The sequence below is a fragment of the Delphinus delphis genome, chromosome 12 (genome assembly GCF_949987515.2).
Source record: "Delphinus delphis chromosome 12, mDelDel1.2, whole genome shotgun sequence".
Taxonomy (NCBI): domain Eukaryota; kingdom Metazoa; phylum Chordata; class Mammalia; order Artiodactyla; family Delphinidae; genus Delphinus; species Delphinus delphis.
Genome location: NC_082694.2, coordinates 84,021,573 through 84,036,932, shown reverse-complemented (window position 1 = coordinate 84,036,932; position 15,360 = coordinate 84,021,573). Strand labels below are relative to the sequence as shown.

Here is a 15,360-nt window from a genome sequence, read left to right as displayed (position 1 = left end):
AAGTGCTAAATATCACAACTGATTTTATTTTTTTCAGTTTTCCATACAAAACCTACTGCAGTTGGTAGACACAATCAGAACTGAATGAAGCACTGATTTGGGGTTTTACATAAGTTGCTAAGAAGTTTGCATTTTTTTAATGGAAAAGATAAATTCCATCCTCTAAAAAAATGTGTATTTGCTACAACATTCCCATTGATACACAATAAATGATTCTAAATATTCACTTGAAAATGAATAAATTATATCTGGAAATAATAAAATTAGTTTAGTTCTGTATTTCTAATATCTCAGACCCACTGCCTAGCTCCGTAGTCACAGACAGCCTCCTGGCTTCCAGAAATGGGGCTGGGGAAGCTCCAACAGCTATGGCCGTAAGAACTTAGGTAATGCCCGCTCTCTCTGCCTCCCAGAGTTATGAGTATTAAATGAAATAATCTAGGCAAATCCAATGTGTGGCATATATTGAGGGCTCAAGTAATACTAGTTACTGCTTTTATTAGCATGTGCCGGCACGTAATAAACTCTATAAACATTCGGTTAATGAATGAACACAATCAAAATGTTTAGCATAACAAAAACAGAGTCCAGCTAAGTCAAAGGGCCTTTTTAAACAATACTGACAACAGCCTGTAAATAGAAACTAAAGTGGGAGGAACCTGTCTCAAAGTGTGCCCATAGGAAGCAACTCCAAATCGGGCCATTCATAAAACCATTACGAATGTAAGAAACCTTCCAAACGCAGCTGAACTCACCGTTACAGGGAAATGCCTAGGAAAACACTGCTTTGATTTTACTATCACCTGACAAAAGGCAGAATCTACTAGGTATCAGCTGAAATATGTAGTCACCATTCAACCTTTGTGTTCTGAAAACGTTCTATGTGCCTTGCCCAGGGATCTACTGGTATTAATGACAAAGGAAAATGTTTACCCATGTTTAGAACCAAAGAAGGACACGTCTGTATGGACAGTTATTTTTTTCAAGATAAAATGTGGCTTCTCATTTACCACCTTCCCCAAATCCATGCCTTCCTCAATGCAAACGTCATCATCATATTTCTTTATTCTTTCAGAAATACCCACTACTGCCTACTCTATGCCAAGAATGTCTAGAAACAAGGAATTCAGAAAGGTTTAAGGAAGTTACATTTCGTGGAGTTAAGAGTCTAGTTCAGGAAACAAATATTAAAGAAACAGCAATGCAAATATTTATAAAAGGTAACTATGGGAAGTATCATGAAGTAACATACCAGTGTATAATGAACACATCTAATAAAATCTTGGAGACTGGGATATGCCTGGATACAAAAGGCTTCCCGAGGTAGTGACATTTAAGGTGAGACCAGAATAAGGTGGGAGAGGGGAGGATGGGCCAGAGATAAATACAGGTGGAAAGGTAAAAGGCAAGAGGGAGAAGGCATGAGGAAGGGCCGGAAATCCATGCTAAGATCGTTTGGAGTTCCAGATAAACCTGATTCCTGTATTTAGAATTCTGACCAACTATTTCTCATTATCCTTAGAACCCAATTTGATACTGAAATGACCACCACTTCCATCTTACACTACTCATACATCAAATTCAATACTACTCTACAAGCAAGGTGCGCTGTACACCTATCAGTTTTCAATGCAGCGGGAAGCACCTTTCACTCTCAAGCTGGGGTTTAGATGTGAGGGGTAGAGGGGCGGGACAGGGCATGCAGTTGGCAATTCCAAAGGAAAGAGGCAGGTGAAAACACTGACCCAAAAATTACGCTTATAAATCCATCGTTTTATCAGAAAATAAAGAATAAATGATCTCAAGAAACATGAAACTATTACAGCAGAAGAAACAGGCAGGGAAGTCATATAAATTCTTGCAGATGTTTAGAGTAACTAATGAGTTTTCTATCAGGACACTGCAACAAGACTATAGATGATGTTACTCATTTCTCATCTCTCTCATATTCGTGGAGTGCCACCATGGACCATTCTCTACTGCTCATTTCATCTTTACTGTGCAACTGCCACCTACTTTCTCCACAACTTTCCATTTACCCTAATTTTTCTACCCAGTTTCACTGTTATCTTCTTCCCAGCACAGGATTCTGAAAATACACTCCCTTAGGTCAACAGGGTTCCCTAAGTCGCTTCCAAGTTACACTGATATGACCAAATAACAGGCACCTTAGAGCATTCCGGGTACATGTACAATTTTTTCAAGGCCCTGCAGTGGATCTCCATTTTACTCAGAGTAAAAGCCAAAGTCCTTACAATGTTCCTCCTAAAAGTTGTCGGTGACCTGCACCCCCTGACCTCCCCGACCTCATCTCCCCTGCTTCCCCCTACAGAATTCCCTCCAGCCACACCAGATCCCTTGTTGTTGCTGTTCCCCAAACAACCCAGGCACTCTCCAGCCTTAGGCCCTTTGTCCAAACTGTTCCCTCTGCCTAGAAACACTTTCCCTAGATACCTACTTGGCTAATTCTCTCTCTCCTCCTTCAAGTCTCTGGTCAATATTTCTCTCCTCAAGGAGGCCTCCCCTGAGCCTCTTGAGCAGTCTGGACCCTGCACCACTCTTCCTCCCCCTAACTCTGCTTTTTATTTTTTCCATAGCACTTGTCACCTCTTAACATGCTGTAGAGGTGTGTGTTACAGAGACTGTTTATCACTCATACCTCCCTGATAGAGTAATAAGCTCCTCAGCTTAGGGATCTGTGTCTGTATTGGTCATGGACATATCCAGGCTCCTACAATGGTGCCTGGTTCATAATGGGTGCTCAATAACTATTTCCTGAATAAATGAATGAATTCTAAGCTTTCTCCCATTAATTTCTCTCATATGTTTGGATGTTGCTACGAGTCTGGTAGCAACAATAAAGAAGTAGCAAAATATATAAATAGATAAACTCAAAAAACAGTCAAACATGTCTAGTTTTCATGCTTCTTTTTTTTCTCTGAACAACAAACAGGCATGATTTGCAGGTATATCGAAGTAAACTAAAAAATTCTGCCCTTCACCTTTATTTATCTTTAGGAACCTGAATTTTCCAATCAATTTCCACAAAGACAATGAATAAAAATAAACAATGCATAATAAGAAATGCATGTTTAACTGTCAACATTACATTTGTTTACGGCATCTTTGTTCATGGTTTGAAGACTCAATCTTCACATTAAACCTAGCAAATATACTGTTATTTATTTTATCCAGTTAAAATATGATTTCTATTTTAGATTATATTTTATTTTTTTCAGCACAAACCTGCTTAGTTTCCTTTCCTATATGGAGAATTATTTCATGATTTTGCAAAAAATTCAATCAGGTTTTTTTTTTTTTAAAGATAAAGATATTGATAAAGTATTGAACCCCTGAATAAAGTATTTACATTAGATATACATTAAGGGCAAGAGTGTTTTGGGGGAAAAAATGGAAATAATAACTATACACAAGACAGTAATTTAATAATGGTGGAATGATGACAACACCAGCACCTACAGAGAAGACACATCATGTCAAGAAGATAGAATTTCATTAAGATTCTCAACTATATATAAAAAACACTAAAAGAGCATACATAAAACAGTACTGGGAATAAATATTTATAGTATCTCAAAACCTAAATTAAGAAAAAATCATCAGTACAAAGAATGTACTTTGTGCTACAAAGGAGATAAGACTTCTTCGCAAATCTAAACTACTGTCCAATTTTTTTATGCTATTCAAATTTATAACTTAAGTCCACATGCAAAAGAAACAAGCCTGTGCATAATCTGGGCCACACAATGGGGTAGGGAGGGGTACCAGTAATCACCCAGAACTTCAAGGAAAGAGGAAGGCGGTGAGTGAGAGCTAAACAGAGGCATGAGATAACTAGAAGTGATAAAACTAAGCTTATGAAAACTTCGGGTGAGTATCAGGAAGGAATATCAGATGATACGATGTTTTATTATGAAAAACATCCTAAGTACAGAAATACTGCTACTTGAATAATTTAAAGATACTGAATTTAGGATAAATGCTACAAACTAGATGTCTGCAGTGTCTAGTCAGCAAGTAGTAGATATTTCCGCAAAAAGAAAATGGCTATGATTCTGAGGTTTCCTCAAAACTTATTAAATTGTTTTTAAAAAATCAAAATAAAGGACCAAAACAAAGTATTGTTTGGTAAGGCATTATCCTTATCACAAAACTAATTCGGACCACATCATCCTAAGTAAAAGGCTGGTTGAGCAGTGTCAAAACAGAAATTTGAAATATTATCTTCATGAAAACTATTTAAATTGATCTTTTAAAAACCTCTATCATTGCTTAAAATGCGAACTGAAAAATATCAGAAATAAAGTTTTATACTAAAATATCTCAATGGTGTCTAAAACTCTGTAATAAAAGTAGACAGAAAATCTTTATCTACAGTTTTTATTTTACTCCCTTTCTTCTTACTAAATGTATGTTAACAAAAAAAGCCCTCAAATGATCTAGACAAAAGCTTTTAGCTCAACACATAATTGCCAGAAAATTACAATAATTGTACCAATTAAAATAATCTTGAATGAACAGTATGTCATCTTAATGTTCCAATGGTTTACAGAGGGATCTACTTAATTAGCTGAAATTGCTTTCCAGTGTTAGTATCAAATGTCATTTGTTAAAAGTTGAACAATTTAGAAAATAATTTAACAAAGCAATTTTACCAAACACCAAGAACCAACATTTTCTTTTTCAGCTGAATATATCAAGCAGATGTGTCATCAAATTGCTATAAAAATAAATGAGGCTATTTATGGATTAAAAAAATTTTACTACTAGTGTTAAAAATACTATTTTCTGATTGTTTTCACCAAATCAGATTTCTTTAATAAAATAAATGAATATCAATTATATACTGCTGCTTTTTGTCTGTTGTAAATAACACTTTTTATTATTCAAATGACAAGCAATAGCATCAGAGAACTCAACTATGGTTAACTAGAAACAGTCATCTAAGTTATTCTAACATATTCCAATATATGATTTTTCAATGTTGATCAAATTGGCTTCCTATAGTTTTTCATTAAGAAATCATCTTAAATTACTTTGTCAATTCCTTAATGAATTCTCAGATTCTTATTACATTGTCTTTTTTCTCTTCCTTAGACTACCGACAAAGCAGTCTTTATAAGTATTTGCAGGTATATAGGACACAATTATTTCTTTAAAAAAAAAAAAGGCATCTCAAAATCACCCTGAATCCAACCCATTCATGGATGGCAGGCCCACCAAGAGCTGAAGTCCAAAATAAGAAATTAACTTAATGGTAAAACAAAGTTCCCATTACCTCATTATACCTCCAATATATAACAATCTATATTTATTTGAACAAAATAAAATATTCCCCCTACAAAAATTTACTCCAAGCTATTTTTATTATATGATTAAAAATACCCCCCCCCAAAAGCATTTCTTTGACAAATGTTCTACTGATATATTAATGAACAGGGTGAAAAATTACTATTATCTTTAAACTACAGGTGATACATTCTCTTTTGTCTGTAAGATATATTTTAATTAATTAAAAATATAAATTTTTGAAAGTTTCCTTGAATATTAGGAAGTCATATAAGCTTGAGGCTCAAATGCTAGAAATTAGAGTGAAAGTTTTAAAAGGTCAAGTAATTGCCTATTAGCAAATAACAGTAGTTTTAGCCTGAAAAGTTTTCTATCATCCAGAAGGCAATGTTTTAGCCTGACATTGATAAAAACCTGTTAATTGGCTGTTTGAGCCATCACATTTTTACTTTCCTCCAGTCGTTTCAAATATGTATGTTTTACCTTCAATCAGAATATAAGTTTCTCAACACTTGAGTATTTAGGGACAAAAGATATGTTGTATGTAATACACCCTCTAATGGTCTAGGAAAAAAAAAAGGGTGTGTGTGGGGGGGCGGGTAATGGTGTTTTGGGGAGATTCACGCTGAAGTATTTAGGTGTGAAAAACACTTTTGGATGGTTTGGCAAAAGGAAAGTGTATGTATGTGTGTGTAGATATGTGTGTAAGTTGCTCGAGGGCCTAAGATGCTTTGTATAGTTGTCTCTCTATGTACCCCACCTGCTCAGCCAGCCCCTGGAACACATGAAAGCACAAAGGACAACAATCTAAGCCCTGACCCATAGTAAAAACTCACACTAAATACACATTAAATGAAGAAAATTAACTAGAATGGATAAACAAAAATCAAGGGAAGCCATTAGGTCTCACACCTACTAATCTTGGTTTCTTTAAGAAAAGAGACAAGATTTCAGGAAGGCATGTTTTATTCAAATGATAATATCTAAAATGAGACTGAGGGCTTCCCTGGTGGAGCAGTGGTTGAGAGTCCACCTGCCGATGCAGGGGACACGGGTTTGTGCCCCGGTCTGGGAAGATCCCACAGAGCGGCTGGGCCCGTGAGCCATGGCTGCTGGGCCCGTGAGCCATGGCTGCTGAGCCTGCGGAGCCTGTGCTCCGCAACGGGAGAGGCCACAACGGTGAGAGGCCCGCGTATCGCAAAAAAAATAAAATAAAATAAAATGAGACTGAAATACTCTTCACCCTTTTTATATCTTTTGTCTCTCAGCGACTATCCCAGCAAAAAAGTAACTAGAAAACTACAAAACCATGACTTTCTAATTTAAATTACTGCCAATGATAAGTTAAAAGCTCATTTTCATAAAAACATGCTCAATATTTTCTATATAGTTTGACAACATGCAGAAGAAATAAGATAAATTTTCTGCAAAGAAATTAGACACTGTGCATTTAAAAAAAATTTTTTAAATATATGTGATTTTTCACTTGAATAGCTCATTAACCCAAGAGTTGCAGATTCTGATCATACTTGACCTCACTGATGGACTGTCCATCTTACTTCCTACAGGAACAGAACTGGCTAACTTGACTTCTTGGTATTTGTGGATTGCAGGTCTTAAAATACTAATGAACACTGCACCCTCTGCATCCACTTGCTCCATGCCTTTTAGAGGTACCAGCTGATTCTAACATTAGAATCAATCAATCAATCAAGTGTGGTTTGTGATTCATCCTGCCACCATGAAACAAAATGGTAGGTTTTTTTTTTTAAAGCTTTCAATAGAGCTATGTATATATACATAATGATCTTCAATTACACGTGGCATGTGTTTAAAGGTTACTAAAACCACATAAGTGTACTAAGGAATACAGTTCTTGGAATCATTTAATGTAAACTATGTCCTTAAGTAAAAATCTTAACAAAGCAACAAATATTTACTGAACTATCACTATGGAGAACAAAAGTAATGGGAAGAGGAAAATTTCTTAATAAGAACCAGGTACTTCATGTTTGTATCCCTCCTCTCTTTTTATTTGTTCAAATCATAGCATTTATCGTCCTATATTTTAACTATTTACTGTGCTTTTCCACTGCGTTAAAATGTCTTTTTAAGTCACAGAGAAGGTGAAAGAACAGGACAACCAACTCCCAAACACACCTCACCTAGATTCACAAACTGTCAACATCATGTCGCAATACACCTGCTATCTCCCTCCTCCCCATATATAGGTACATGTATACACATCCACATAATATATACACAGGTATACTTGCAGACATGTGCATATCTACACGCACATACATACACTTTCCTTTTGCCAAACCATCTGAAAGTGTATTTCACACTTCAATACTTCAGCATGAACCTCCCCCAAACACCCTTACCATGCCTAAGGAAATTAACATTAATTCAAAAATTCTTCCTTACCAATTGCCCGCAAAATGCCCTTCAGTGACCTGCTTTTCTTCTGATACAGATCCCTATCACAGCTCACACACTGCATTTTGGCTGTGGGACCTATCTCTTCAGTCTCCCCAGTCACCAATATGGAATTCAAGCCAGTTGTCTTGTAGAATGTTCCACATTCCAGATTCATCTGGCTGCTTCCTCAGAATTAGAATCATAGTACAACACGGCTGGCAACGGTACCAGAAAGGTGATGTGGTACCTTCTACCACATTTTATCTAGTGGCCTATGATGCTATGCACCCCATTAATGATGCCAGGCTTGACTGTTTGATTAAAAATGCGATGACAGCCAGATATCGCCACTGCAAGCACGTGTCTTCGCTGTAATTATATGTAACCTGGGGGTGATATTTTGAGACCATGTACGCCTCCTGTGTTCCCCAACAACTTTCCTCCAGTGGTTTCTGCAACCACCGATGATCCTTGCTTGAATCAATTATCACACTGGGGATTTAAAAAAATGATAATTTTTCTACTTCATTCATTCCTTCTACACTTATCTGCTGGCAGTCTCTTAAAACAAAGAATTATTCCTTTTTCCTCTCTTCTAAGTATTACTGTGGACTCACTGGATTTCTTTTGTTGATATGTTATAATCCATTACCATCATTTTTCTTTGTGATTCTCAAATGGGCCCAAGTTTGAAAGGTGCTCCTTCAAGCTAAGTCCTGTGCCCTTCTGTGCAGACCTCACTGTCTTTGAACATTCTCCTTCCTTGATTTCTGGCACAACAATGCAGGCTCCCCCTGAGCTTTCCCTGCCTTAGACCTGGAATCAGCCATTTCTCCAAGGAGTCCCAATCAGAAACCAAGATCTAGGCACCAGATGCGCTCACAATTTGGGGGTATTTTTGCTCCCTTTTGGTGGGCAAAACTAGAGGAAACCTCATTTTAAATTATGAGTTAATATTTAATATCTCCAAATCCAGTCTACTACCATAGTGCTCCTAATTTCTTCGATTCAATATTTGTATATCCCTTCTCCCACAGGGAGAACACCGGCTTCCAAAAATACCTATTAATTCATTTTTTACTCTCTCCTATGATACATTCAAAAGGATTTCAGGAGTATAATACCAATACTATTATCAGCAACAAACCTACTAAGCTCAAGATTTCTTTGCAGTTAATTTTGTCTTCAGTATATTATACTAAGAATAAAGAATCAGAGAACTGAGTTCAAAGGTGTTTGAATTAATTTTTTTCTGTGTGGTTATATTTTCAATTTCATGTACCATTAGGATCATCTCTTTCTGGTTGTATTCAATATTAGGGTTTGCTTTTCCCATCCTTTTTGTTTCTCGATTATGATACGAAAGGCAAACTACATAAAAATATACATTCAGAGACATCTCATTCCCCATCTAAGTAAGCATCCTCTTTAGGTAAACATTTTTATTAGTTTCTGGCTTACCCTTCCCATGGGTTTGTTTTATATTTTCATGAAAAATAATATATACTTACATATGTATATACAGACGTACTTATTCCCCCTTCTTCCTTATACAAACAGAAACATGTTATATACTCTTTTGCATTTTTCACTTACTAATATACCCTGAAATTTTCACCATATCAAATCATAGCTTTTTCTCATTTTCTACAGCTACGAGGCACTCTATTATGGAAGCTGTGCCATAATTTATCCAAGCAATGTTCCCATAAATGTGCATTTAAATTATGCTGCTACAGATAAGGTCACAATAAACAACCCTGTACAACCAGTTTTATAACTGTGGAGGTGTGTGTTTAAATTTCTACACATGAGATTATAGGATCAAAAAGTAAACATATATTTGCCTGGTCGCCTTTGTACCTCCAGCATCAGGACCAGGGCCCCCAAGTAGCAGACGCTTAGATTTTTTTTTGAGTGAACTCAATTATGAATTTTTTTGAGAGCTTTAAAAACTTTTTGTTTATTTTCACATCTCTCCTGCTTCTATTTCCTGAGGACACAGACCTTCTTTCACCAATTACTCACTCTCTTCACAGAACATGCAGAGGGCCCAGTGCTGGGAACCCTAGGCACACTGTCCTTAACATGTGAGAAATTGAGCAATGTTCCCGGACTCCTGAGACACAATAAACTTCTAAGCATTATATTCAATTAAAGGAAGGTGAAGAGACTGACTTGAGTCCTATGTGTATCAAACCAAAAACTGTGCTCATCTAGCAAACATTCATTATTATACAGCACCTATGCTATGATGCAAACGTTTATTCATGAAATAATATTTTACTGCACAACCAAGGGAAAAAACAGTCATGTATCTTATAATAAAAAGATGATTTCTAAAACATCAAAGAGCAGATGCAATCAGTGACACTGCTCCACAGACCCATGGTAGCTGTGTTTCGCTGCCATCTACGAGAGCACCTACTTGACACAGCTCACAGAATTCAATCTGTTTAATTTAGCACAAATTAAACAGCAAAACCTACAAGAGCTCAAGTCTGTAGACTTGATACTACAACCAGCCTCTATATTCTAGAATCAGTTATTCACCTAGACAATATTAGATAAAATATGTACATGAAAACTGGGGATTGGAAAATAATGAAAACCACATGCTGACAATACTCTAAGAAAAATTACTTGGTATCTTAAAAGTTCTGATGTATAAACTCTACACTGAATGGTTCGTTAGATTTAATATTTCATTTACATGTTCAAAAGAGTAGTCTCAATTATACCAAGTTTTATACAATTGTATAGTTCCCTTGTATTATACTTTTTCTAAGAGGTATTTTTATTTAGAGTTGTAACTGAAAACTTTGAAGGTATTAAGTATTCTGGTAAACAAAAGGGATTATAATTTTATTTGTTTATTTGACAAGAAAGTCAAACTCTTAAAACTTGACATGTTTGACATTTCACTGAGCATTAACTGTATGGCTTTCCAGAAAAAATTAATCAATTTCTTTACCAGAAGTAGATTTAAAAAGTACTTCAGGGGCTTCCCTGGTGGCGCAGTGGTTGAGAGTCCACCTGCCGATGCAGGGGACACGGGTTTGTGCCCCGGTCTGGGAAGATCCCACATGCCGCGGAGCGGCTGGGCCCATGAGCCATGGCCGCTGAGCCTGCGCGTCCGGAGCCTGTGCTCCGCAACGGGAAAGGCCACACAACAGTGAGGGGTCCACGTACCGTGAAAAAAAAAAAAAAGTACTTCAAATGACTGACTATAAAAGAAAAATAGTTCTTTTTATTGTTTTATAGAACAACTTATTGTTCTATAAAAGAACCATAAATTGTTCATATATTTTATAAATCCTTTATTGTTTAATGCAAAGAATGTTTTCCAGCCAGTATTCACAGTTCCCCAAATCCTCCAGATATAAAGCTGTGAATATACCTGCACTAATGATTTGGAAAATGTAACCTCCTTAATATTTCTATAAAGACACTTAGAATAAAAAATAAAATAGAAATAAATAATAATGTTTTAAGGTTTTCATTTTGTATATATAAATAACATCGAGCTAACAGGACTATGAAACATTTTTCATCATATAGGTTACACTGAGATAGGAAGAATATAGACAAATAAGTCTGTAAATTTTCCATAATGGGATATATACCTGTGCTAATACAACTCCAAATTATAATGGAATTAATGAGAATGATTAGTTGAACCCAGAACTCTACATCTTATACATTTTGTATTCATTTTGCTTTATATGCATTAACTTTCTTCTGAAAAGTCAACTCAGTCTAAGGTAAACTTGAATATAAAGAGGTCAGATGAAGTACCTTTCATAGATGGTTTTCAATGTCATTTGATCTGGAATACCTTCAGTCTCTTCCAAATATAATATGAGCCATGAAGTTCGGTATGGCCACTGCTCAGTAAGGTTGATCCAGCTAGCAAGCCTGTCCCAGTTGAAACTTATCTGATTGGCTCTCAGTAATCGCCCTTTAAGGAATACAAAAAATGTTTTAAATTAATAGGCATGTAACGTTAAGCCAAATATTCTGTATATTCAAAAATAATTCAACTTGAAATCTTTTAAAATTTGCCATTTAATTTACACTACAAACTGAAACCTAGTACTTATATGGATATGGCTTAAACACAACTCTGTTTAATTCTAAAGTAATTTTTTTGTGATTTGCCGTTGGTGCTACACACTGCTTTGATGACATTTATGCAGGCAAAAATCTTTCAGGATGGCATGTCAGACGGTCTTGACCCTACCCACAATCATACAGCAGAACATCAATGCACCCATGATAAGCCCCATCCTCCTATGGACCTTGAACAAATCCAAATATGCTGGATTGTACATTTACCCGTTTTATTACGGGTAAATGTACAATCCCATACACTTTCATTTTTATGTACTAAGGGTGGCTTATGTAAGTAATCTATCAAGTGAATAATAATATGTTTCTAAAATTTGTTTACATATATTTAAAAACTCCTATCACCAGGGTTTTCTTAGGACTCTAATTCAGTGTTCTACCATTGGGCATGCCTACATTAGGACACTTGGCAATCCCTGAACTTTCAGAACAGATGATTTGTTTCATTGCTTCATCAACTTTTCCTTGATCTTGTTGGGATTCTGAACTGCTGATATCATTGCTTTTTAGTTTTAAACATTGTCAGTTTTATTTCATCATTATCTAGACTAAGATATCTATTTGTTTTGGTTCAAATATGAATCATCCCTTCCCTTACTACTAATAGATATAGATTTGTAATTCCCCCATCCAATTCTTCCCATATCCTCAACCCTCATTCCCTCAGCAGATCTGCTTTTATGGGCAAACCACATTATCATCACCGGATTCCTTTTCCCCTAGAAAACGGGATCTGGTCTGCTAAAAACGTGACAAGGTCTTTACTTTCGATCCAAGCGAGCTACGGTCACATGCATTTGAGAGCTACAAAAACTCACTGACGTATCACAATATATGGATATATGATACTAACGCTGGGGATAAAATGCTTAACAAAAGAGATATGATCCCAGCCTTCATGAAGCTTACACTCCAGTGGGCCAGACAAATAAATCAAACAAAAATCATGAAATGACTTAATCACAAATTGTGACGAGAGGAGATCCACTCTCAGTAGAGTATAAACAGGTTAACACAGAACTAAAAGTTTAAAACCCTAGACAACTAGAAGCAAGGCATTAAAATGTGCTTGCAACATTGACAACATACTTCTTGAACTTTAAAAGAGGAAAAAACTGGTGAAAAAAACTTTTAGAACTGAATTGGAAACATGGGTTAAAACAATATGTGAACTAATTTTCATCCCATGATTAGGCTTGATCCCCCACACATTTGTGGGAAGGCAATGAAAGCTTCAAATCTAACTACAGTTGCTCTATTGAGTTTTTAAACCTCACTCATTCAGTATGTTAGTTACTGATGACAGACACAGAAGGCTTACTCCCCACCCTAAAAGAACTCAAGAGAGTACTGGAAAAGATGGATAGATAAGAAAACAATTACTTACAATCCTAACAGCTAAGACTCTTCTGGAGATACACACATATTGCTGTGAGAAAATAAAAAAGGCACTCCAAATCCAGAAGCAGCAGTTACAGGAAGGTTTCCTTAAGAAAGTAACCCCTAGAACTAAGCTATGCAAGGTGAGTATGAGTCAATCTGATGAGGAAGGGCTGAGGCAAGAGGAGAAAGTTAGGGCAGTCAAACAAAGGCAACAGCAAATGCAGTCATGAATTCATGAAACTAGCAGATACAGAGAACAGATAAACTATTTTAAAAGTGTGAGTGAATAAAAATAACGTTAAGTATTTGAAGTGTTCTAGCATACAACAGTTAAGAAATAAAGCAGTAGCGGGGCTTCCCTGGTGGCGCAGTGGTTAAGAATCCGCCTGCCAATGCAGTGGACATGGGTTTGAGCCCTGGTCCGCGAAGATCCCACATGCCGCGGAGCGGCTGGGCCCGTGAGCCATAGCCGCTGAGCCTGTGAGCCCAGAGCTGCTCTGCAACGGAAAAGGCCACAACAGTGAGAGGCCCACGTACCGCAAAAAAATAAATAAATAAAATAGATGTATAGAAAATCTGAATTTCAACATTTTAAAATATAAGCGAACTAAGACATCCTAAGTTCATGGATTGGAAGACTTAATATTGTTAAAATGTCAATATTAGCCAAAGCAATCTACAGATTCAATGTAACCCTGTCAAAATCCCAATGACATTTTCTGTAGAAACAGAAAAACCCATCTTAAAATTTACATGGAGTCTCAAGGGACCCTGAATAACTAAAACATCCCTGAAAAAGAAGAACAAAACTGGAGGAATCACACTTCCTGATTTCAAAACTTACTACAAAGTTACAGTAATCAAAACAGTGTGATATTGGCAAAATGCAGACATAATAGACCAACAGAACAGAATAGTGAACCCAGAAATAAATCCTCACATATATGGTCAGATGATTTTTGAGAAGGGTGCCAAGACCATTCAATGGGGAAAGGACAGTCTTTTCAATAAATGATGCTTGGAAAACTGGATACCCATATGCAAAATAATGAAGTTGAACTTACCTAACACCATATACAAAAATTAACTCAAAATGGATCAAGGACCTAAATTTAAGACTTAAAGCATTAGAAAACACAGGCTAAAAACTTCATGATATTGGATTTGGCAATGATTTCTTGACAGGACACCAAAAGCACAGGTAACAGAAGAAAAAAATAGACAAACTGAACTTAATAAAAAATTTTAAATTCTGTATATCAAAAGACACTATCTGTAGAATAAAAAGGCAACCCACGGAATGGGAGAAAATATTTGAAAATCATATATCTGAAAAGGGATTAATATCCAGAATATACAGGGCACTCCTAAAACTCAACAACAACAGCAAAAAAAGTCCGACTCAAAAATTGGCAAAGGACTTGAACAGACATTTCTCCAAAGAAGATACATTAATGGCCAATAAGCACATAAAAAGATGCTCAACATCACTAATCATTAGGGAAATACAAGTCAAAACTACAATGGGATACCACCTCACACCCACTGGGATAGCTATTATCAAAACACCAGAAAACAACAAGGTTGGTGAGGATGTAGAAAAATTGCTTGTTTACTGTTGGTGGGAAAAACTTCTTTTTTTACTATGGAAAAAAGTATGGAGGTTCCACCAAAAGTTTAAAATAGAAACACCATGTGACCCAGCAATTCCACTTCTGGGTATATACCAAAAAAGAACTGAAAGCACTGTCTCCAAAATATATATGAACACCCGTGTTATAGCAGCATTATTCACAACAGCTAAAAATATGGAAGCAACCCACATGTCCATTGACAGATGAATGGATAAGCAAAACTTGGTATACACATACAGTAGAATATTAGCCTTAAAAAGGAAGAAAATTCTGAAATATGCTACAACATGGGTGAACCTTGATAAAATTGTGCTAAATGAAATAAGCTAGTCACAGAAAGACAAATATTGTATGATTCCAACTATATGAGGTATTCAGAGTAGCCAAAATGATAGAGACAAAGTATAGTGGTGGCTGCCAGGGGCCGGGGGGAGAGGAGCAGGAGGATGAGAAGAGAGTTCCAGGTTTACAAGATGAA

The 15,360-nt window shown here is 36.2% G+C and overlaps 1 protein-coding gene across 11 annotated transcripts in view; it reads right to left on the bottom strand.

Moving 5' to 3' along the window:
• KIDINS220 (kinase D interacting substrate 220) overlaps nt 1-15,360 on the bottom strand; it is a 98,273-nt gene that overhangs the window by 37,680 nt on the left and 45,233 nt on the right. For all 11 annotated transcript variants that reach the window (XM_060027134.1, XM_060027142.1, XM_060027141.1 and 8 more), the window contains exon 22: nt 11,533-11,695. In XM_060027134.1, coding sequence (XP_059883117.1) covers nt 11,533-11,695 — 163 coding nt within the window. The remainder of the gene's footprint in view (nt 1-11,532; nt 11,696-15,360) is intronic.